Source organism: Lupinus angustifolius, chromosome LG01, assembly GCF_001865875.1.
Source record: "Lupinus angustifolius cultivar Tanjil chromosome LG01, LupAngTanjil_v1.0, whole genome shotgun sequence".
NCBI lineage: Eukaryota > Viridiplantae > Streptophyta > Magnoliopsida > Fabales > Fabaceae > Lupinus > Lupinus angustifolius.
The window spans coordinates 18,760,000-18,786,094 of NC_032009.1; the positions used below are offsets into that span (position 1 = coordinate 18,760,000).

A 26,095-nucleotide genomic window follows, 5' to 3' on the forward strand; every position below is an offset into this window, starting at 1 on the left:
AAATGCGTATGTTTAAAATTAATTTTAATATCAACAAATTTAATGAATCAATATTTACATGTGTAATATTATTAATATGAAGTTATTATTGTTATTATGCCTATTACATTTATATTTCCTATTGTTATTATTGTTTACATAGAATTACAAACTAAAAAATATATAAAAGTATAAACAAAAAAATTTAACAATATAAGTTTAACTAAAATATAGCAAATGGCAATAAAGTTTTTTTTTTGCAATTTTCATTTCCTTCTCATCACTTATTGTTTTTCTCTATCATTTGGTTTCATGTCATGAATTTTTTCCCTCAAAACTCATTCAGTAATCTACGTAATCTAGAGGTCTCAAAAATCAACTGTAAAAATAAGACAAATATGATAAACAACATAGAAGTTTTGATAAAATATTCTACTTAACTTTATTTAATAATTGAAATCCAAATTGAACACATTTGTTATTCAAAAAGATAAACTTCATCCCGCACCAGTAAATTTCATTAACTTGAGATCAATGCAACCAATTAAATCTTCTAGCTTTTTCCCTTCTCTTATAAATTATGTTTATATAACAAAAAATAACTTTCAAATATATCAATGTATACAGTAGTACACATAGTAAATGAATCAAAATTGCAAAATAATATTTAAGCAACAACTAAATAGTAGACAGAGGCTTGAAATGAAAGAAAATAAAGGCATGTTACACATCTTCACAAACAAATTACCCACATAATAAAACAAATTAAAAATGGACTAACCCATGACTCTTTTGTTGTAGATCTAAACATGCAACAAACGAAATTAAATATAAAAAGCAAAAGAAATGAGATTTAGGTTGAAAATAGTAAAATGTAAAAATGAAAAGCAAAAAAAGATGGAAGATAATGAAGAATGGATGGGGGGCAACCCGCATGTCCATCACAGACCCAGGTAATAAGAGGGGGCTCTGGCCGTGGGCAGTCTTCATCACAGGTTCCAATGGGGAGCAATCTGATCCCTTAATAGAAATGACAAAAAAATATTACCTTGTTAGTAAAGATTGTACTAAAAAACAACAAATAGGTAAAGGTACCGGAGTTCAATATAACATTTTGAAATAGATCCATGTGGGGAAAAATTACATGAGTTTCATCATTCTCTTTGTTGCTCTTAACTCTCAAAGGTTGTTTGGAACCATTCTTGTTTTGATGAGGTCTATGAGCTTATATTGTTTAGAGGAGAAGGGAAGAGATGGAAATGAAAGAAAGATTGAAGAAAGAGAGTGGTGGAAGCCTAAGGAGTGGTGTGGTTGAAAGGACAAAAGTGAAAATATGGAAAGTGAAAAGTGAATTGGAATTTGAAATGAATGTAGGTAGAAGATGAGATGAATTGAATTGTCCTTATTATTTTATTGCAAGAAATAGTGTGCAGATACTAAAATGTCCCCACCAAATTAAAGTATATAGTTATTAGATATGTGTAGTTAAGTAAATTGCTTTTAACAAAATGATTGCTTTTATTTTTTAAAGAAAAAAAATAGTTTTGGATTGACAAATTTACCCTTAAAAAATGACAAGTGTCAATCATATAAGATATCCATTATAGTAATATCAACAACCCCTTCCATTCTTATAGATATATAGATATAGATATAGATTAAATTACTTGTCTGGTATTAACATTCATTTTATTGTCTATTAAATCACATGTTTTACAATACATCCACCACTTCTTACAAATTATTTATTTATGGGGAATCTAATTTCCTCATACACAAATGATGCTTTTATTACCTACGAGCGTTGGTTCAAGTAATAAATGTTTGATTTCCCTTAAGCAAAATCTCGAGCTCAAGTCTTGTGGATGAAAAAATGTCCGCTGAGAGAGTTAGTCTCACGCACTTGTAGATGTTCCCAACTCTGACAGGATTGTCTCTAGTGCGACGATACCTATAGAAAACAAAAAAACGATACTTTTATTTATCAATAGGATTTTGGTATAGTCCAAAATGTCAAAGGTTCTGTCAATCCGCTAGAAGATGTACTTGTTGGAATGGGCATCATATACTTAAAAGAGATTAATTCTTTATTCATAGATAAACAAATATCTTTGGAAGATGATTTTTTTTATTCAATTGTAAAAATTATGACGTTTTTCTTCCGGTATTGTTAACCTCCAATAATAAGTATTTAATTGTTTGATGTTTTACCTATTAATCATAGTCTACAAAAAAAGAGGGGTGGATAACAATAAAAATTCCATATATTTCTGCAAACTATTTACCAAAAAATCATAATTACTATAAGTGTTAGTTCAGTGTATAAGAAATTCGATTTCCTTGAGCGAAGGATGGAAAATTCATTTACACCTAAGTTAAGATATCTTACGTTCAATATTAACTATTGATTTGAGATTTATCTTTCCCATGATGAAAAACACATCGTCTTTCTCATGAAAATAATATATTATGTTTATAATTGAATTATTAAGAATCTATACACTAGATTATTAGGGAAGAGAATATCTGATTATTTATAGTGAAAGAGAATAATAATGAAATTAATGATTAAATCATAAATTATATTAATTAATTCTTATTTTCTTTAATTAAAAAAATCAAGACTTTGGGAAAGAATAAATGTAAAAAAACATTGTACCATAAATATAAAAGTAACCGAACTATAGTGGCTTAATATGTATTTCATTCAAAACCATTTTATATGTTTCTTCTTTTAATTGCAATGTGGGGTTGGGATAACTTAGATAGAACTATTTTTTGTTTCCCATGTGTATCTTTGTATTAGAGGCAATCATGTCTGAATTGGGAACATCCACAGGTACGTGGGGCTAACTCTCCCAGCGAGCAGTTTTTCCATCCATAAGAGTCGAACCCGAGACCTTACTTAATGAGAATCAAACATGTATCACTTGAACCAACGTCTGTTGGTAACTTAAATAAAACTTGTTTGGGCTAACAACAACTTATGAAAATAATTAGTCCTTAGTAGCCCTATAAATTCTTCCAACTTATTTGAATAAGTTCATCATTTATGATAAGGACAATTAATTAGTCTTTTACCATTTTACGTCATTTTTATGTTAGTACAAATAATTATTTTATTAAATTCATATTGTTTTATGATAAGGACATTATTTTATGCAATTAAATTTTATGTCCTTATTAGTTGTTAATTGTTATTTTATATAATTCACATTGCTTTTTGTGATAAGGACATGATTGGAAGCTTAAAAAAGTTGATGGGATATTTAATCAAATAAAGAAGGAATTCAATGATGCATAAGAAACAATTATATAAAACTAAGCATAACAAGTTAATCAAGCATCATGAGTAGTTGGGTTGGTTTTTTAATGTGTTAGTTAACTCAGCACTTTATATTAAGCAATCAAAAATGGAAATGTTAGAAAAGAAAGTAGCAACCAACATTTGTTAGTTGATTACAACCATTGAACCAATCCAAACATCACCCACCCAAAAACAAAGTAAAATGAATTTTATACCCCTAAAATATTCAATTTGATATGAATATAATTAAATATTGGAATTTCTAAAAGATTAAATAATTACTTTGGTGATTGACAATGTTGCCACTCATCACTTTAGTTTCTTAGAGATGAAAATTTCATGTTTTCTCTCTAAAAATGTTTACCGCGAATTAGTGTAATTCTTGATAGTATATTTGTCATTCCACTATGTCAGAATTTAGGGTGTGTTTGGAGTTGATTTTTAGAGAGGAATGAAGATAAAGAGAAGTATGACATAGTGGAATGACAAATATACTACCAAGAAATGTACTTTATGACTCTGAAGTCTTTTCCTTCTATCTTGTCCTCAAAAAATCAACTCACAAACATACTCTTAGTCTCGATTCAAATCTTGACACAATAGAATATATTGCTATGACTAAGACATGTAATTTCTAAGAGACTAAAATAACATTTGATTACAAGTCAAAAAATTATATTCTCATACTAAATTCGCATCCTAATCTTCATAAATATCTATAAGAAATTGACATATATCACAAAGTGATACTTTATTTATTAATAATTAATTTATAAATAATATAAGTAGAAAAATATATAATCCCCTTACTCAATTTCTCAAGTATATATGACAAATTTAAGTCAAATCATAAAAACTAATTTAAAGGGAAAGAACCTTACTCATCTCTGTTTTTTTCATTCATAATAGTTCAAACACAAAAAAAATGTGTTCAAAGTATATGAGTTTAATACAATATTATAGTATTATCTATTGTTTATATTTAGTCATCACTGATTATTAAATTTTTTTTACAAATAAATGATAGATAATATAATGACTATGTATAAATATTTATATTGACAGTGCATAAATATTAAATTCTTCTTCAAAACCTTACTTAAAATAACTTATTACTAATTTCATTTTGTACTACCAAAATTATTCTCTCACTCTATGATAAAGAATTAATCTCTTTTGGATATATGATAACCTCTCATAACAGTGTTGTTTATAGAAATCAAAACCTTAATCATTGATCTTTCTGAGAGATCTAGCAGAATCTGAGAGATCTAGCAGAATCTTAACCACTAGACCAATATCTTATTGATAATTTATTACCAGTTTGCATTAGCAAATATTGATAATTAAATATTGAATCTGCTAATGATATTTCAAATCATGATATAATCATATTTATAACACCATCATTAATAATACTTATTCTATGTACATATTTCTATGTGCATTTATAACACCATGATCATCAATAATATTAAGTAGAGTTAAAGTATATGAAATATGTATGATTTGTTAGATGTGTAAACATTATGATATGAAATTAAATGATATAATGTCTCTGAAATCTGAAATATTATTTTATCATATAGTCTCTTCTTCTTTACAAATCTTCAACCACTAAGAACAGAGACATTTTCTCTTTTTCTTAAAGCAAACTTTTCTTCTCTTCAGATCTCTCTCTCTAGGGTTTCTCTCTCTCTTCTATTTATGTTCACATTCTAAACCTCTCTTTATCGTTACATTCAAATCGATTTCTTCATCTTCGGTATATTTCTTGTTCGAATTCAAATTTTCAATTATTCATTTCCAATGTGCATTGTTATTCTTCGTTGATTTGAATCCGTTTTTGTATTTGATTTTGCAGATTGGAACAGGTTCCTGGGATCTAAGATGGTTGATTCGGGTCCAATTACTCCTGGACAGGTTTGTGTAACACTGTAATTGTTCGATTTGGTACTGAAATTATGAGTTTAATGTTAGTTGTAGTGATTGTTGTTGAAATAGTGATTTTAGTTTATGTTGTGTTGTTTGCATCTGATTCCTGAAGTGTAGTGAGTTTTGAAAGAGAAACTCTGTGTGCTGTTGAAAAATAGCCATAACTGTTATTAAGTTAGGATGCATATGTAAGTAGAAACAGCTAAATCTGCTAGGGGTCATGATAATGATATGCTATGGCAGTAAGGCACCTATAATGTTACGGTGCAAGTTTTTTTTTGTTTTTTTGTTTTTTAATGATCCTAAGCTACAAAGTGCCCATACTTCAATATGGTTGCCATACCGGTATCTGATTCATATCGAGTCGATACAATTTTTTTTTGTCTACACTCTTTCAATTGTTTTGGTTTTTTGCTCCTATATCAATATATCTGTTTTATGTCGTATCTGGATCCCATGTTAGTATCCGTGCTTCCTAGATCTTACCTAATATGGTAAGCATGTATGTTTGGGGAAACCATTTTTGATCATAACCTGAATGACAGTATAATTTGTAAAATTACTAAAATATATTATTTGCAAAACAGTTTCTATACTGTTCACTTAATTTGGAGAAAATTACATATAAATCTTATGTTTTTTCAAATGATGTTCTTGTAAGAGTGCTTTGAGATTTATGACTCATTACTGTGGTGGGCTTCTTTTCCCACTTTTGATTTTTTATGTGAATTATAATATTTATGCTAATATTTGGGATGCATTAGCCAATTTTCTGATGGACCTTTGCTTATTATGCTTCCAGGTGTCTTTCTTGCTGGGTATCATTCCAGTTTTTGTTACATGGGTATATTCAGAGTACTTAGAGTACAAGAGAACCTCAACTCCTCCTAAAGTGTAAGTTTCTTAAACTGACGTGGAAAATTATTGATAACTATGGTACTATGCATAGAAATCTTGTGGACTGTGATTCAGAAATGAAGTAGTACATTTAATTGTCAAGTCTACAACACCCACTTTACTTCCATATCTAACACTGCACTGGGGCCTTTAACTTAAACATGTAATAATATGCCAATCAGTAAATGGAGGCTTCATATTGTTATATTTAGCAAATATGGAGATTGAGATTTAATGTAATCAACAGCCAGATGCTGCCACTAATGCTTTGAGCAGTTTGGACTTTGGACTTTGGGTACAAATCCAATTAGTGTTTGTGGAACTAACAGACAAGAACACCTCATCTTCATGGCATTAAACTACATGTATCATGCAATCCAAATGGCTAAAACTGGAATAAGAGTTTGGTATAAGGAAAAAGGCATATTGAACATAAGCACTATTACACTACTAGTATGGAAGATATGTTTGCGTTGCAGATCTAATTTAAGTTTTTGTTTAAACAACTAGACTAGATTTGTGTTATAGCTATTGCAGATACACTTTTCTGTTTTGAACTTACTACTTTCAAAACTGAATCTCCTGCTCTAAAATTTTCTGATCTGGAAAGCACAACAAATATTTTCTAATGCTTCATGAATTCTTTGTGAACTGCAGTCATTCAGATACTAGTCTTGATGAGTTGGGGAAGGATGTGATTAAGGAAGATGATCAGGCCATTTTGCTGGAATCAGGGCTAACGAGAACAGGATCAGCTAAATTACATGTGTCATCTGTCAAATTAAATCTGATTAGGTCATTTTCTTCTATATAGAATCTCATATTCTTTTCCGTTTTCTACTTTTATCTTGTAGGTCCTTACTTCTTTTCTTGTTTTGTTTAGGTTTCTTACTATGGATGACTCTTTCTTGCTAGAAAATCGAGCAACTTTGAGGGCAATGTATGTCCTTGTTCTGTAAATGATTCTAACATCACATGTTACAGTACTGAATTTTGGAAGTGTATTTACATTTTTTGTAGGGCTGAGTTTGGGCTGATTCTATTTTATTTCTATATTTGTGATCGAACCAACTTATTGGGAGATTCCAAGAAGGTACTTGTATACTGCTTATTATTTTTTCACGTTTTTCCTTTGTAGCTGCAACTTGATTTATTACACTGTTCTTATATGTTAAAGTAATCCTCTTAAGGGGACTTTTCTTCTATGACTTTTCCAATTTGATTTGCTTCTTTCTTATTGTTGTAATGCTATGATTTTTTATTTTCTATTTTAAATTATGGATAAGTGAATTGTATCCCTTTTGGTATTGTGTCTAGGAAAACCTACAAACTAACTACACTGATAACAGAGTTCTAGAAAGGGATGCTACACTGTAAAAAAATTACCTTGATTTTAAATTTTCACTTTGACTCTTACACTTACCTTAGATCACAATTAGTTTCATAGCCAAATACACTTATGCAATAATTTCTCGTTCAATCAATGCTTTTTCATTGGGCTTTGTGAGGCATATACAGTGTTAGAGGCTTGACTTGGAAGGCATATCTTTTAAAGTGTTTCACCTTGATTGTAACTTTCACCTTGTAGTACAGTACACTTAGCTTAGTTTACAATTTACAACTTCATAACACAATTCACTTTTTCAAAAAGTTTTTGTTCAAATAATGATAATTTGTCGGACTTGGGTAGATATATAATGTGACACAGGCTCGACTCTGTCTGGAATACATATATGCACTGGATCCAAAGATATATTTGTTAATGAGCAGTTATATGTGATATATTTAAATAATTGGATGATCCAAATTAATGCCATGTGTAATTGTTTTTGTACTTGCATTTCCTTTTTTCTCCTTTTGACAGAATTATAGTCGGGATCTTTTCATCTTCCTCTACATTCTTCTGATTATAGTATCAGCCATGACTTCTTTGAAGAAGCATAATGATTCATCAGCATTTTCTGGGCGAAGCATACTTTACCTTAATAGACATCAAACAGAGGAATGGAAAGGATGGATGCAGGTGAATACCGATGTCTCATTTTTAATACTTTTTTAGTGCATGGGATATAATTTATTTCAGAGATGCCAGGAAGAAACACTGGAAATATTTGATGGCATGTGTTGGAATTTAAGGTTTTTAGTTATTGAAATGAAACTCAAATCAGATGTAGCAGAATGTAGCATAGATTATATTACTTCTAAAGATATGATAATTCATCAGGAACTATTTTTTTGACTGGTTTTTAAATTTGCCAGGTTCATTCTGATATTTTTGTTCACTATTCTTTTCCATTTGTGCAGGTCCTTTTTTTGATGTATCATTATTTTGCTGCAGCGGAGATATACAATGCAATACGCATGTTTATTGCTGCCTATGTTTGGATGACTGGATTTGGTAACTTCTCCTATTATTATGTTAGAAAAGATTTTAGCCTTGGACGCTTTGCTCAGGTAATATAGAATTCCTAACCTTGCATTTTTATTTTACTTTTTTTCATGGTAGAATCTATCCTTAACCTGCATCTTATTAAACGCCTTGCAGATGATGTGGCGGCTTAATTTTTTTGTGGCCTTCTGTTGCATTGTACTTAACAATGACTATATGCTCTATTATATATGTCCAATGCATACACTTTTCACTTTGATGGTGTATGGAGCATTGGGTATATATTACAAGTACAATGATAACAATTCGGTAATAGCTGTAAAGATTCTGGCATGCTTTCTTGTGGTGATCTTGATTTGGGAAATCCCTGGATTCTTTGACATAGCCTGGAGTCCATTTGCATTCTTTTTGGGTTAGTTACATACCTTGGACTTCTTTTTTATTATTTTAACCATGATTATGTTTGTTTAGCCGGGGGTGAGCCTTGGCGCAATAGTAAGGTTGTTGCCTTGTGATTTGGAGGTCACAGGTTCAAATCCTGGAAACAAACTCTTCCCTAAACCTCACCAGCTGGATGTCTGTCTCGTGCACGGGGCCATTCTCTTTATTTTGTGTTTGTTTAGCTGTGGCTTTTCTTAGCAAGTCATAATAATTGAGCTTGCCAGCTGGTTTCACTCTACTGAGTCACAGTCTTGAACTTGTATTTTTTGTTTTTCCTGTATGATGTTATAGCAAGCTTTGGAATTAACAATTTAATTTTCTCTCAGATTGTGAACAGCCTCCTCTTGTTGACAGTATTTATTGCTAAAATGATAACAAAAAATGACACTATTTTTGGAGATACTCTATCGTTGTGCATGCGTTTGTATTTAGTGTGCAAGTTTCAAGTTGGTTTGCTAATATAAGAAATATAAGGTTATACATTTTTCACTTTCAGAGTATAATGCACGTGTTTATATTTGGTGTGCAAGTTTCAAGTTGATTTGCTAATATAAGATATATAAGGTTACACGTTTTTCACTTCCAGTGCATAATAGTAATCTTTATATGGCAGGTTATACCGATCCCGCAAAACCTGATCTCCCTCGAATGCATGAGTGGCATTTCAGATCTGGCCTTGATCGCTACATCTGGATAATTGGAATGATTTACGCATACTTTCATCCCAATGTAATCTTGTATTCTAGTTTGTATGGGAAGTATTGGGCATTATCACAATATCAAGCTATTTTAAATTTGAAATATTTTATTTTCTCAGGTTGAGAAATGGATGGAAAAATTGGAGGAGTGTGAAACCAAGAGGAAACTAACAATCAAAACATGCATTGTTTCAGTTACTTTATTTGTAAGTTTCATTTTCATTTCTTATCATAAGACTAATTGCCTAGAATCCTTAGATTATTCATGGTTTTCTCTACACATCTTTTCATATTATTACTTCTATTTCTTTGATCTTGATCAAAAAGGGTATGCAAGGATAGCTTATTGTTGTCATGATTTTCTAGGTTGGGTATTTGTGGTTTGAATACATATACAAGCTGGACAAAGTTTCATACAACAAGCTTCACCCATACACCTCATGGATTCCAATCACGTGAGTATTATCTGTTTCTCTTTTCCATTGGTTCTTTCCGTTTTCTTTGTTTCTTTTTTAAAGAGAGGACTTGTATTGGCCTTTACTTTTTTTAATGCTATTATTTTCCAGTGTTTATATTTGCTTGAGGAATTTCACTCAGCAGTTTCGGAATTTCTCTCTGACTCTCTTTGCGTACGTGTTCATTACCTTTATTTGTTAAGTTCCATTTTTATTGGTTTTGGCATATTTTGCTTTCATATCTTAATGCCTATGTTTCTACTATTTTTTGTTTCTTAGTTTTCTCTATTTTATTTGCATTATCAGGTGGCTTGGCAAGATTACTTTGGAGACTTACATTTCACAGTTCCACATTTGGTTGAGGTGTGTAAGCATATTGATCAACTAACTCTTTCACTATTCAATTGGATTCATGTTATAAATATGTCAGTTGGTGTGAATATTCTTTTCATTTGGATGACCAACCCTTCACCCAATGATTTATCCTGCAAGATTACATTAAGGGGCCTTACATGAGGCAAATATATAGTAAATCAGTAATCGATAATTCTGAAAGAGTTGTTCTAGTCTGATGGGATATTGCCTAAAATGGATTTTTATTTATGTAGTCAAACAAACATGTCCACGAATTCAGCCTAGAATCTCCTTTTGTTCGGGTTTTCCAGTTATTTGAATAACATATTGAGTCTGGATCAGAAGAGGTTAGGGTGATTCTCAACATTAGAGAGGCAATTCTCACATTATCTTTTCCATACTTTCATTACTAAAGATCAGTGAATTGGAAATTTTATGATGCTAAGTGATCAGCCAGCTCAATAGTGCACGGGTGATTTGGTGAGATATCTCGCCATCATTATCTCTTTTACAGTAGTGGCTGTAGTTGGCCATGTTTGAGAGACTAGAAAATCTCTAATTGTCATGTGTGGAAAAACTTTTCAGTGTGGATGTTGTCCTTTTTTATTGCTAAATTGTATATTGGATCAGGAACATTTGGGTAAATAATAATGGGACAAAACTTTCCGAAAGAACTTTTAGCTAGTAAGATGTATACTCAATAACAGGCAGGGGTAATGCATTTTGAGGGGGCTATGGCCACCCCAAACATTCAAATGGATAGTTTACATGCAATTTTTTCCTGAAAATGCGTAAATGCTAAGTTGGTACTTTTTAGCCTCCACGTAAAAAACTATAGCTTCGTCCCGGCTTAAGAATTTCCTATTTGCATACAGATCCAACATGCCAAACGGACAGCCCAAGTGGCTTCTTTCATTTATCCCTGAGTATCCTATGCTAAACTTCATGCTTACAACTGCTATATACGTCTTGGTAAGGATATTTCCTCTTCCCTTCTTTCATTCTCTAAATTTTTTGTTTTTCTTATTTTTATTCTACTCTTGCGATAGCTACCGTACTAAGTTTTGCACTTTTTATATTGCACTTGACATGGTTTTGCAGGTATCTCATCGACTTTTTGAATTAACAAATACACTTAAGTCGGTGTTCATACCCGCAAAAGACAATCGGCGGCTGATGCATAATTTTATTGCTGGGGCTACTATTTCTGTTTCTTTGTATTGCATCGCACTTGTTCTGCTTCGGATTCCACATCCAGCGGTAAGCCACTTTTTGCAACATATAAAGGGTTTATGGTGAATCCTTGTAAAAGACAATGACATATAAAGCTAACTTTTCTAATGTTTGTATATAGAGCAAAAGAGGGGGAAGGGAATGCCTTTTAATTTTCTTAAATGTATAAAATAATTGCAATTTTTTTTCTGGCAGGCTTGAAATTCAAGACACTAGACAGTTCCCTTTTGATCGGCTGTGCGGAATGATTAAAATACGCGTAATTGTAAATGTGGGATCTAATTTTTGGAGCACAATTTCCTATAGTAGTGCGACATAGTATCGTTAATCACTGCATCAGATATAAGCATTGGTGTTTGTTCGCGTTGGAGGTTGACACACGAAGAGGGGGATTAACCCGACAGGAATTTAAACCAGTTTCCTATAAATTCATTTGCGCTCATGCAGAAAAAGGTATGTTCATGTTACAAATCCGGTCTTGGCTTCGAAGAAATTCAAGATTCATGACCTGTTCAATTTCTGTTCTGTTTATTTTTTAACCAGTTACATCTGTAAGGATAAGGAAATATATGTATATTCATTTTGAAAATTTTAGTAGGAACACATTGGTGTCATATCCTATAACAGTGATTTGTTTTAATGGTCATAAGTGCAAGTATAGTGTTGTTATCTTTTAATTGCTGATAATAATCTCAACTTTAGCATGCTATAGGAACCATAGCACAATTTTTTTTTATGATGGTGCATACCAAACTTTAGATCATTTGGACATTCATAAGTATATAATCTAATAATCAATATTTACTTATATTTTAAATAATATATTATGTGCTAAAATAAGGTGGTACAATGAAGTATCAATTAGATTTGTTTATATTGTATGGAAATTTATAGATGAGATATACTTCATTGAAATGCCTTGTATGAAAGTCCATAAAAGTAACACTTTATGTATAGAGAATAAAGTATGGAGATAAGTTATATTCTTCATCTACCAGAATCATGACGTGTATCTTATTTAATTATTTTTTACAAAAACATTTCTAAAAACTAAAAAATTTAGTACACATGTCATAACTTTAAGGATGTTCTTCAGAATGCACTTCTGTATTAGACTAACTTCCATATATTCAAATCTGTCTAATTCTTCCTAGTTGTTTCCACAAAATGTTTAGGTGAAATCATCATCTTTGACCACCGATAATGGAAATATATCAGATTTTAAGTATGTTTTTGGTCTCTACTAATATATCAATCCTTTGTTTTAGTTACTGAACATTTTTATTTGTTTTTGTCCTTATAATTTTTGAACATTTTAGAAATGCTATTTTCTCTAAATGCAAGTTACCAAATACCTCCAAATCATCTTATATATTACCCATGACAATTACTATCTCTTCAATGCATTAATGGAGTACAACCTTTTAGGATTTTTTTTTATTTCCAAAATTACCATTTCTCTCTATTAAATGCCAAACGTTATAGTGGAGATATCTTCTCATTCACTTCTCAATTTTTTCTAATATTTTGATGGTTCATCACTTTCTCTTAGTTGTGTTGCACATATGGCGAGAGGAAAATATGATTTTTATTTTATTTTATGGAATTGATAGATAAAGTAAAGGAAAGACTAGAGGATATAGATTTGGATAGTAATAAGAATGCCACTACTCTGCCAAGTATTGACCAAGCAACTAAATCAAGTGAAAAATTACTATCTCCCTTACAAGTGGGGAGCAAAGTCATATAAATATATCAAACCTAAATATGACTAGTGAAATGATATTTATGAAAAATTGATTAGTTTATATTTACTCACTTTGATATGAATTGAGAATTCTTTGTTTCCCTTGTTAACAATAAATTGATTTCTTCACAGACTTATTCAACTCATTATGTGACAGCTCAATATGAAAATTGAGATAATTTCATATTTATTGGACTGTCATGTGTTCATCATGTTATTATTAACAAATTTGTTTACACTTTGATTTTGTTTGATTATTTGTTCATATGGTTACAAATTCCTTTATTGATTTGAGACTTTGATAATAGGAGCAACAAGAACATTGAGCAATAACTATGGGTGACAAAAGCTTTGATCTTAATCAATGAACAACTTGAATAATGAAATGATAACCACTTTATCTATATTATTTATACCATATATAAAGTCTGATGTTTCAAAATTTTATTTATATGTATATTATATTATATTATATTATATATATATATAAATAAAGTCAGAATATGGTGTTTCAAGATTTTATTTATATCTATACTATATATAAAGTCAGTATATGGTGTCTCAAGATTAAACTTACTCCCCATCCTAACTCTCGATTCTAGGGAAATCCAATGATTTGAATTAGTGATACTGAACCATTAGATGTTCATAAAATTGATGACTATAATGGGGAGTAAATAGATTCTGACTATTTTTTAATTTCTAAAAAAAATCATATGACTCTCACCTTAAATTGGACATTCTAATAAAAATAATTTTTTTAATTTAAAGTATATCAAATAAAAAATTATAAAATAAAAATAAAAACATTCTAATTAAACAAGATCAAATGTGTAAAAATTAAATATTTAGTTGAATAAAATAAAAATGTAAGTCAATGAACATAAAATGTATGTCGATACACTAGTAGTAATAAAAGAGAATATTTAAGTATTAATATACTTGATACACTATTGATTGTGAGGTGACTATACTTCAACAGTTACAACTTGAGACTTTTTGTCACTGTACCTCTTTTGATGATGAACTTGTTTGCATTTTTGTTTATTGAAAATGTAATGAGTCACTCTTAAATTATTATTAGCAGATTTAAATATTATAAAGAAATATTCAGTTCAAAATAATTTCGAGCTAGTAGTATAGAATGGTGTTACATTTTGTATTAAAATTATATTGAACGTGTCTTTTTTATGTTGCTCTCATTTTCTTCCACTGCTATATTATTTATTATATCCATGCCTTAACCAAGACAACTATAACAAAGATAGTTAAATTAACACTTAAATTTATAAAAAATTAATAATAAACAAATAAAAAATCAATATGTGCAACAATAATTAAGAGAAGGTGATGAACCATTAAAATATTAAACAAAATTGATAAATACTTGTGCAACATAAATGATATTACCTCGTAATTGGAAGGTTGGAGTTAAATCTATTATTAGAGAGACTAATAAAGTGGCCGTTTTTATGGCTAAACTTGGGTTGCACTCACCTATTTCTATGAAGAATTGATTATCGGATTTGCAAGATTATCAACCTTATATGGATCTTAATCTTTCTCCCCAATTTTAGTTTTGTTTGTATTTCTATTGTACAAAAAAAATGACACTCACAAAGTTTTAGAATTGAAATGCATTGCAGTGAGAAAGTCAATTTTTTAGAGAAATATTTATATGAAGACGTATGTATGTGGATACGTCCAATAAATTTTGACCACACATTAAACATTTAATTTTAATTAAAATTTAGTTATTAATGATAGCATAAAAAAAATAAAAATACACTCATTTATAAATATTACATGTTTATAACTATTTAAGTTTTTCTCAAAAATATGAGAAGTATAATATCTCCACAATAATATTTTACATTTAATAGAAAATGGGTAACTTTGGAAATTTGAAAAAGACCCAAAAAGTTACACTCCATTAATGCATAAACAGATAGTAATTACCATGTGTAATGTAAAGACTGCTTGAGTAGGATTTCTCTTTAGCTTTATCCACATCAATGTACTCTCCGTGTCCAAAATAAAACTTAATATGAATCACCCTATGTATCATTATTTATGATTGGTCAGAAAAATACTTAATCATTATTTTTTAATTTAAATACATTTTTTATAACTAATCACGTGCAATGTAACATGAAGTGACACACTTTGTGGTACAACAAATATGCTCCGGGGAAGCTAGGAGTGAGTTAATTGATGTAGGATGAACATGTGAGACATTTAACTCTTTCATGAACTTATTTTGTGTATTCATCTAGGACTAATTTAAAATCTTTTAGTAACTCATGTTGTTTTAATGATATAAAGTCTAATTAGATTTTAAGTAGATTAAAAACTTAAAAGTTCAATTTATGTGAACGATATTTATTTTGATGAGCAATTATACATTTATTTCTTGTCTAAAGAGTGAGCGGATATTATTAGTTATATAAAAAATTACATTTTTACTTCTATTTTTAAATGGACTATAACAAAAAAAAATATGAAATTGGTAAAAAAATTAAAAATAAAAAACAAATTTCTGCCACATCACAAATCATCGTGGATTTTTTTACCTTACCAATATATTATTAAATATCTTTAGAGATGATGTGGGGAATATATTTCATCCAATAAGAAATTGTCATTTTAGATTTTGGATATGATATTGGTATGGTAAAATTATCGAGTATAGTTGGGACCATTAAGAAATTGCTGAAATGTACACATTAAGATAATAATAAGTTGAACCACACAAAATGACGTGGCTCTTAAATAAAACCTAACATTTTCTTTTTTAACTTTCTTTAACACTTTTTGTTGATTAATCCATCATAATTTTATAAAATATAAAATTAAAATTATGATTAGTTGCAAAAATGGTGGATAAATAATTCAAAATACAATTAACCATACCCAATTTCAGGTCAAGTAACACTTCAAGTCTTCCAACCTTCACAAGTCACATATTAAAATCAGAGAATTATATCAGAAGATAATTTATCTCCTCTAGTCAGTAAAAATGTGACATGTGTGCTATTTTGCTTATTTTTAAAAATATTTTTATAGAAAATGATAAAACATGACCTATGTCATAATTTCACTGACAAGAGGAGATAACTTACCTCTTTATATCATGCGATACTTCATTCCCTTGAAATAATTATTGAACTAATTCGCCTTATTTCAATTATATTTTCCCTTTCTACTTGTGTAAACATCAACCAATACAATTTTTCTTCATATCCGTCCATGTAGGATTGTAAAAATCAACATTGGATAGAACTCATTGAAAGAATCAAATTTATTTTGTGGATTAGAGAATTGCTACATGAGATTGTAAAAAAATCTTCAATACCCAATGACATTGTAACTTTATATGCATAAGATAATGACACCAATCATTTGGTCCCAATATAAATACCAACCCATGTTCACATAATCTCTCATCACTTCCAATAACTAATCCTTACATAAAAAAAGACTTTAGCTCATCACCATCATTCAAATATGGCAGCCTCTACAATGGCCCTTTCCTCTCCATCCTTGGCCGGTCGGGCGGTGAAGCTTTCTCCTTCAACCACAGAGATTGGAAGGATCTCCATGAGGAAAACTTCCAACAAGAAGGTTTCCTCTGGAAGCCCATGGTACGGCCCAGACCGTGTCAAGTACTTGGGCCCACTCTCTGGTGAGGCTCCAAGTTACTTGACAGGTGAATTCCCAGGTGACTATGGTTGGGACACTGCTGGGCTTTCAGCTGACCCAGAGACATTTGCCAAAAACCGCGAGTTGGAAGTGATCCACTCGCGGTGGGCTATGCTTGGAGCTCTGGGCATTGTCTTCCCAGAGCTCTTGGCTCGCAATGGTGTTAACTTTAACGAGGCTGTATGGTTCAAGGCCGGTTCTCAGATCTTTAGCGAGGGTGGACTTGACTATTTGGGCAACCCAAGTTTGATCCATGCCCAAAGTATCCTTGCCATATGGGCTGTCCAAGTTATATTGATGGGTGCAGTTGAGGGTTATAGAATTGCTGGTGGGCCTCTCGGCGAGGTCAATGACCCACTCTACCCCGGTGGTAGCTTTGACCCATTGGGCCTTGCTGATGACCCAGAGGCTTTTGCTGAGCTCAAGGTGAAGGAGCTCAAAAATGGAAGGTTGGCCATGTTCTCAGTGTTTGGTTTCTTTGTTCAGGCCATTGTGACCGGTAAGGGTCCCTTAGAGAACCTTGCTGACCACGTTGCAGATCCAGTCAATAACAATGCATGGGCCTTTGCCACTAACTTCGCTCCCGGAAATTGAATAACAACAACCAACAATCAAGTCTTAATCTTACTACCAATAATCGAGAAATGACTTTTAGTTCAATTTGTTTAATATATGTGTTCAAGGAATGTACTTCTTGAAAGAATATGAATTATTATGTTATTCAAGTTAATGTAAATTATTTTTCAATCATTATGGTCTTCCTTGTTTCTTATTTTGATAATTTATTTCTAATTTCTGTTTCAACAACAATGTTTTTATTTAACTACGCTTTTATGTTTTACATACACATTTTCTTATGATTTTCCATAATTATATTAACGTAAGGTAATTACGACTATAATTATAATTTAAAACACCAATCTCAACCTAAAAAAAAGTGAAATATTATAGTGCACACAATATTTGCCTCTTTGACAGAGGTAATAATTAGAAAAGCAACATAAAAATTAAGGCCTAGTATTTAAGTTTAGTATATTTGATTGAAGTGTCTAAGTTTGTCTGTGTGTGCAAGAAAAATGACAAAATGAAATGTGGATTTTTAGGATGGAAAAATTGTGAATATAGTTGAATATTCCTTCATATTCATCTTTAGAGAATTATAATATTCCAAAAAAATTGACCAAGTCCAGAAACTGCAAACTATTTTTTGATTATGAATATAGAACATACAAAATCTGATCCATTATATCTACCATTCCTTATCTAATGTACTATTTATTGTCACACCCTATAATCTATATAGAACAATCATATGGGTATTTTGGTTTAGTTTATAGGATGGGGTTGATTGTAATGTTCTACTAGACATTACAAGGTTAAAATTGTTTAGTTGATTAGGTTCCTTTCAGTGCCTGCTACTTCAGTTAAGTTAACAATATATTTTCAATCCTTGGGTCTCATTAATTTTCATATTTGCAGTCTCAGCTCCATCTTAAGGTTAAATGTTGAACTTGAACGCGAATGGGGAACCTCCAACCATCGGAAAGTTTTATTGTTATCGGCGCATGAAAAGAGTGAAGAGCTATAAGTGAGACATTATATCTTGAACCAAAACCAACAATGTGAGACTTCACACTTGAATAAATCAACAATTTTTCCTCAAGTATGGATACCACACACTTACCGGTCTGCTCCCCCTTAAGTGCACCATGTCCTAGCCGAACCATCCACTTTGATAGCACTTGTTGGGCTTGACCGCGACCGGCGAGCCATCAACCATCGAAGGAGTACCATTGTTACTGAGTCATGTGAAGAGATACAACCAAAACATTAAAACAATGGTTCTGTGTGTCTTTTTTATTTATAAACTTTTTCACTCCACCTCATATCTAATTATCTCACACTTGAATAAACCAACATTAAACTTAGTTCAGGTCAATGTCATAAACCATAGTTTAGGATGTCTTTGTAACCATGTTGCAATTTCGACTCTATTTTCCTACAAATTTTCACAATTGTAATAAACATAAAGGCGAACTCGAATGCAATCACAAATTAAAACGACGGTTGAAGTTATTTAGGTCTATTAATGTCTTAAGTATGGATTTAATAATAGCATTAACTAGGAAATTTAAATCCTAAGTCATTGCCCAACCCTTTTAACTTTGTAAGACAAGTTTTTCATGAACAATGATCCCAAAAGCTTAAGCTATTGGGTGAAGGCATATATCTCTAACAAAGTTATAAGTGAAAAATTATGAGAATGTAATGCAATGCTTATTTGCTTCATAATGAATATCAAATTCATGTTTTAATCAGAAAATTGGTTTGTTTCTTGATTGTTTTTAGCATTCTTGGGTAGATATCTTCAATGATGTGCAAGAGGGAAGCAATTTGACTATTGAAAATTATTTAAACACATCCTGAAAGAGTATTGATGTTTAATTAATTAATATTCTTGTCCGGATATTATGGTTTTAATGTCTCTACTACTGCAATTCACACGAATTCAAATTACAGACCACATTACGTGATGATGATGTGACTATAATATTATAGTTGTAGTAGGTGCCGCAATCGTAACACGTTGCAATTGTGGTATGACACTAAATCACAATGATGCGATCGCAACTAACCACATCAGACTGCATTTGGTATGCATCAGGCTATAACGCGACCACATCGAACTGCATTTGGCACGCATCAAGCCGCATTAGACCACATCGATATAAAAATTATTTTTTAATCACAAAATAATTTACACTACAACAACCGTAATTCACATTACAATGACACAATCATAGTAATCACAACTGCCAAGACTAAAATACTGTGATTCATTAATTGTATTTTCTTACAATTTTTTATAACTATGGTATACACAACCATCATTTAGAACAATCACTCAATGTGAGAATGGTGTTTTTGGTGATTGAAAGAGAGGGAGAAAGAAAGCTAGATGTAAAAAAAATTTAGAACATATAAAAATATCTTAGATGATACATAGATAAAGAGATAATATTTTTCATATCTATGTATCATCTATCTCTATATTCTATATTGATGTATAATCTAAATATTCTCTGTAATATAATTTTAGATATTTTAAAATATTTTATTGTATTCTAAAATTTTTATCATTGTTAAGCATAAGCTGAATAAAATTTCTTGGCTCTGTTAGTTGATGTAATGGGAGTTTTTTACCTCAGTTTGATTTTAATCTAATCTTCTTCTGGGCTTAGGCCCAGTTGTTTGCTCAACCAAACAATGTTAAAAAATAATTAAGATATTAGAATTAGAAATTTGCATGTTATTATATTAAAACAACTTTTTATATATGTTATATGATATAAAATAAACTGGTAATAACATTTAATTTTAGCATTTTATAAGACTACTTTTTTTTAGCAATTAGGATATTTTAAGTCAATATTACTATCATGATAGTCTACCCATTTTGGGCTTAAAAGTTTGATTATTTAATTTTTGAATCATACATGTACCAAAGGGTTAGACAATATTAAACTTTAACATACTTTAGTTGAAGACAGTGCAACTGAATTACACCCATTCAAACATTACATCCGAGATAATAGAACTATTGAATTTGTTATAATTCGGTTTAAAAAATTTACAATTTAGCAAGCAGATTTTCCTAATGGATGAAATTAATAAATAACCAATTTAGATAGCAGATTTTTCACAAGCCTCATAGTGAAAAAATGTAAATAATATTTTTCACATTGGGCATGCATGTGGAAACTTTTCATGTCCCTCCTAATAACATTACAAATGAGTGTATATCTGTTATTCCACAATTTGTGTCACTACATCTATCACCAATATTTGATTGGCTAAAAAATATATTTAAATTAAAAATAAAATATTAATTATTTTTCTGACCAATTATAGCTGATGACACGTGCAGTGATACAACTTTTTTCCACTAGTAAATAATAACTGCACCTTGATGAAGGACCTTACCAAAGGTTTTGTAGTTATGAGGAATTAAATCATAAATTTATTTTACCAAAAATTAAACCAAAACAACTCTTATTTATGTTATATCAAAATTTATTTAAGCCTAAATAAAATAACTTATGAATTGTAGAAATGGAAAACAAACTCAACTTCAAAGGATAGAAAACATGGAGCAAAAAATGAGTACTAACTTTGATAGCACTCATGTTATCTTGCTGGTCTAGTGGTCTAAGACCTTATTTGATCTTAGATATAACAAAATGTCAAATATTCGACACCTAGAACGACACTTGTTAGGAGAGGAAGTCACACATCCAAAAAAGATTAATTTCTTACTCATATAATGAGGGGTATCATTGATTTTCCAAAAAAGATTAATTTCGTACTTATATAATGGGGGTATCATTGATTTTTATTAAAGAAATACCACTCATTCAATTAGGGGTTTTGCACTTAAGACAAGCTATAGTAAAAACAAACTGCATAAATGCACGTAGCCATGGAAGTAATTATAACAATTCAACGTTACTAACGCGTATTCAAACCCTACGTTTTAAGAAATTTGATGGCTATATGATCTTTTCCATTCCTAGTTTATAAGTATATATATTTCTATTTATGGAAACACAAATAAAAAAAATGAGATACGAAAAATTAAATGAATGCATGTGGTTGTTGAGATATGAGGATTGTGAGAATCAAATGAAATGCACATTTAACAATCAAGTTAATATATATTTTTAGAAATTCTATTGTGGTAGTATAATATTCACCCCTTCAAAGTTAGCATACAAAACTTGTTTTGGATTCATATATTTAGGGCTAATACAAAATTTAACTTTGCTTTCACTTGTTAATATATTAATATAACTTTGAAAATTCTTTTGAAGTACTAAAGTATAATTTAAAAACTAGTTGGTTACCTAAACTATTATATTGTGTTTTGGGACTTAATTATATATGATGAGAAGAAATGAGTTAAAGGAAAAAGGGAACATTGAAATGTTTCTTAGTTTACAATCATGCATATAATAACAAACTAAGGAATAAGGAATAGAAAACAAATCTCTTGCTTCACATTTTTGGGCCATTTATCCTTTTAGTTAAGAAAAAAAGTTTACATGGAATCTCATATTTCATTGTATTAATTAATAATATTATTAGAAGCAAAACTTAATTAGAACCTCTTACTCTTAGGCTATTATTTCATCTTCCAATACAATGTGTGTATAGTGCATATAATTCATTAATACTACTATAGGCTTTCTAATTGATGGGTCATTACATGGTTAAATAAATTGATAGGTAACAACTTTAAGACCATATAACATCTTTCCATTTCATGTCCTGACCAATTAAAAAGTATCACTTAAATAAATAAAAAATTCCTAAAAACTAAAGATAATATTTTTTATATTACTTGATGAAATCTGATCGGTTAGAGATATGAAGATAGAGTTTTTGGCACAATGTATCTTTCTTATTATAGACATACACCTCCTCTATATATACCCTACCCTTTCATTCCACATTACAGTATTAAGTACATTTCTTGGCTATCATACAATTTGGCTTTTCAACCATTTTCATGCTAACAAACCATGACCAAACCAATTGGCTCATTTCTCTTTCTTTTTTCATTATTTCTCTTATTAAACTCTGGTAATTAATTACTTTTTTTTTATACTTAATGCATTTCTTTGTTGAGTAATTTTCTAGATTTTATGGATAACTTCTCAATATATCTTCTTATATTGTATTATATGCTTATGATGTTCAATAATTTTCATAAAGACTTTGTTTATAAGATATGTATATGATTATTCTTTTTCATATGATCCAACATTATAATACACCATCAATTATGCAAAATTTCATCAATTAATATGCCTAGTATTTCAAAAGGTTTAATTTATTCTTATAATTCTCACATTTTGGGTAATATGATGCTCCAAACCTAGGTAATAATACAAATCACATTCACATTTATAATTTATTAAAATATATATGGTTGATTCATTATTTTCTTGGTTATGCAGGAGAGTATTTGAACTTTGCTGAAGGAGAGGTAAAACCCATATCCTAAATATAATTATATACATTACTAATTAAGAAAATCTCTGATTTTTTTTCTCTAAAATTTGATCATGAAATATAAACAGGTAGAACAAGAAACTTGGTGCATTGCAAGGTATACATCAAATGATGCTCAACTAAATAATAACATTTTCTATGCATGCAATGACCTAAAAGATTGCATGATGATTCAAGAAGGTGGATCATGCTTCAACCCTAATAATCTCTTAGGTCATGCTTCTGCTGCAATGAATCAATATTATGCAAATAATGGAAGAAATCCATGGAATTGTGACTTTTCTGGCACTGGTCTCATTCTTATCACTGACCCAAGTAAGCCATTTCAATGATTTTATATAATAATGGAATTATTAGCATAATTATTCTCGTAGGCCTGTTTACGAGATAGATTGTGGAGGGAAAAGAAGAAAAATGAAATGTTTGGGAGCTATGAAATACATTGTAAAATGATTATGAAGTCTTTCATCTTCCTTCATTTCTCTTCAAAACTCAACTCGCAAATGGATACTGAATAAAAAAATGATATATATAATGTAACAAGTGTAGTATGTGATTGATTATAAAAATAGATATTGATTATTTAGTGTTTCTTGGGATTTTGAACTCATATGATTCTATATTTTTATTTGATATGCAGGTTATGAAAATTGCACATTTGCTTAGTGGGGCAAAATAGGAATAATCTATAGAGAGAAATGTTACTAAGATGTGGAAAGTTTACCATAGTTTTCTTTCCATATAAGATAATGAAGTTTACTATGTATTTCATCAAGTGGTGAAATAATATGAAGTTTTAGTTAATAAAAAGTTTGTTGATTTAATTTTTTCTATAATTTAGAATTCAAAACCCTTTTATTAAATATGAGTTATTAAGAAAAAAATAAAAATAAAAATTAAAGGGGCATTCCGAGAATTGAACTCAGGACCTCTCGCACCCTAAGCGAGAATCATACCACTAGACCAAATGCCCAATTTTGTGACAAAATAAATTGATCATATACTTGATTCCTAAATGAAATGATTTTACTGATAACTTTGACAAAATTATATACGTAGTTTAAATAACAAATTTTCCAAACATGTAGCACATCATGATTTTAACTTTTTTTTTGCTTTTTGAAATAATTAAGTCAAATTAATTTGCTTTGATTAATAAATACTTTTATTAGTCTCATTATAAAACAAAAGTTAGAACTCATTAAAAACTAATTTTACTTAAAAAGTTAACTCAATGAGAACATTTCTCTTCTGAATGCAATGAAAAAACATGGGTAATTAGTATGTATATAACTATATATATTTAGTTAAACCATATTAAAAAGGTTTGCATTGAGTTAATAAAAAAAATTAAAATAAAAGTTTGCATTACGAAACCTGAAATATTGTCATATATGTTGTACTAAACTTAACCTTCTTGGGTATTTTGTGTCTCAGACAAAAAGGGAAAAATCATAATCATAATTTCATAATCAACTTCTACAATTTAACTATCCCTCTTGTCTCTAAAATAAAAAAACAACTCCATTAATTGATATAATTATCTACTTATACATAGGGATGTTAATATTCCAATAAACCCAAAACAAATTTACAAAAAAAAAACCAAAAAACTTTCAAAAAATCGGAATATTTTGGTGTTTTTTTAGGATTTGATTGGTTAATTAATATTGTCAAATGCTTTACAGAAGTTAAAAATTAAATTATGATTTTAACTTTTAAATACAAGAGACTGAGCTACTTAAATGGTGACTCTTGAGTAAGATACAATACAATAGTAAAAAAGAAATAGTAGGTCATTGTAAACTAAAAAACTAGTGATATAAGGTCATGCTAGATTTCTAGGATGATTAAAATATTAATAATTTTATTATTGAAAGCGACACTTGTTGGAAGGCATAGTCATGTACCCGAAAATAATTAGCAAATAATATCATAAATAGTGTTTACTTATCTCTTCAAAAATTTGTAAGCTCTTATTAACAAATCTGATTTATCTAACAACAATTAAAATATATATTTTATGTTCAAATTTCAAATAATTTTAGATATTTTAAAATATTTAATATAAACATTAATATATAATATAATTAAATAAACTAACTTATTATTTTTAATATGCTTTCTAAAGGGCTTAAAGTCTTGGCCTATAAAATTAAATAAGCTTTTAAAGAAATTTCAGTTTGACCTATGAAAAGTTTAAATTAATCTATTATACATCAAATAATAAGTATTCAACATCCAACCTAATCTATTTTCATCCCTACTAACTAATCATATTTTTTATTTATTTTTGTCTTCATTTTAGTAACTAAAATCTAGGGTAGGTATGAATAGTCCAACCAAGAATAACGGGAGGATATAAATTCCCAGAAAATGTATTCATATATTTCTGAAGAAGAAAATCTTCTTTACCTATTATTTTATCCCATTTTTTTTAATAATTTACAAGAATTTTGATAATTTATTTTTTAATAAGGTTATTATTTCTAAGTGACAAAAATAATGAATCACTCACCATCCGGGTGCAGTAATCTAACGTACATTACCACAGTCTACTCTCTTGTCTCACTCGTTTGTGTCACTCTATGTGCCAAGAAATATGATTGGTAAAAAAATATTTAATAATTGTAATTTTAACTTACATACTTTTTTCCAACGAATCAGAAGTAATGGTGCATGAAATGATACAACGACTCATATTCTATATGGTTGACTCATTTCGCTTTCCTAGCCTAATCACTTCAAACCTTCAAATCTTCGAAAAATCTTTGCTCTGATTCATCTTCAACATCATTGTTTCCATCTTCATTTTCTTCACAAACCCCTAGATTTTACTCTCTCACCGAGACTTCCCCCGAATTGTTCCATTTTAATAAAATA

General features: G+C 29.8%; 3 protein-coding genes, 1 long non-coding RNA gene and 1 other non-coding gene across 5 annotated transcripts; 4 read left to right on the top strand and 1 right to left on the bottom strand.

Moving 5' to 3' along the window:
* LOC109351022 lies at positions 1,121-18,376 on the top strand. The gene is made up of 3 exons (XR_002108170.1): positions 1,121-1,194; positions 3,789-3,792; positions 18,361-18,376. It is a non-coding gene; the product is annotated as an uncharacterized LOC109351022 (long non-coding RNA).
* On the top strand, positions 4,884-12,328 carry LOC109350977 (protein REDUCED WALL ACETYLATION 3-like). Its single transcript, XM_019592289.1, has 17 exons — positions 4,884-5,051; positions 5,151-5,209; positions 6,024-6,115; positions 6,776-6,913; positions 7,002-7,058; positions 7,139-7,211; positions 7,983-8,141; positions 8,423-8,572; positions 8,664-8,919; positions 9,562-9,677; positions 9,766-9,852; positions 10,013-10,101; positions 10,213-10,275; positions 10,408-10,464; positions 11,331-11,427; positions 11,557-11,715; positions 11,884-12,328. Exons 2-17 carry the CDS (start codon positions 5,177-5,179, stop codon positions 11,887-11,889), a joined length of 1,632 nt encoding a protein of 543 aa, XP_019447834.1. The 5' UTR covers positions 4,884-5,051; positions 5,151-5,176; the 3' UTR covers positions 11,890-12,328.
* On the top strand, positions 16,876-17,859 carry LOC109351005 (chlorophyll a-b binding protein 3, chloroplastic-like). Its single transcript, XM_019592316.1, has one exon. It carries the CDS (start codon positions 16,943-16,945, stop codon positions 17,729-17,731), a length of 789 nt encoding a protein of 262 aa, XP_019447861.1. The 5' UTR covers positions 16,876-16,942; the 3' UTR covers positions 17,732-17,859.
* Positions 22,670-24,036, top strand: LOC109351013 (major pollen allergen Ole e 10-like). The gene is made up of 4 exons (XM_019592327.1): positions 22,670-22,780; positions 23,158-23,186; positions 23,281-23,527; positions 23,853-24,036. Exons 1-4 carry the CDS (start codon positions 22,720-22,722, stop codon positions 23,876-23,878), a joined length of 363 nt encoding a protein of 120 aa, XP_019447872.1. The 5' UTR covers positions 22,670-22,719; the 3' UTR covers positions 23,879-24,036.
* On the bottom strand, positions 24,114-24,185 carry TRNAP-AGG. The gene has a single exon. It is a non-coding gene; the product is annotated as a tRNA-Pro (tRNA).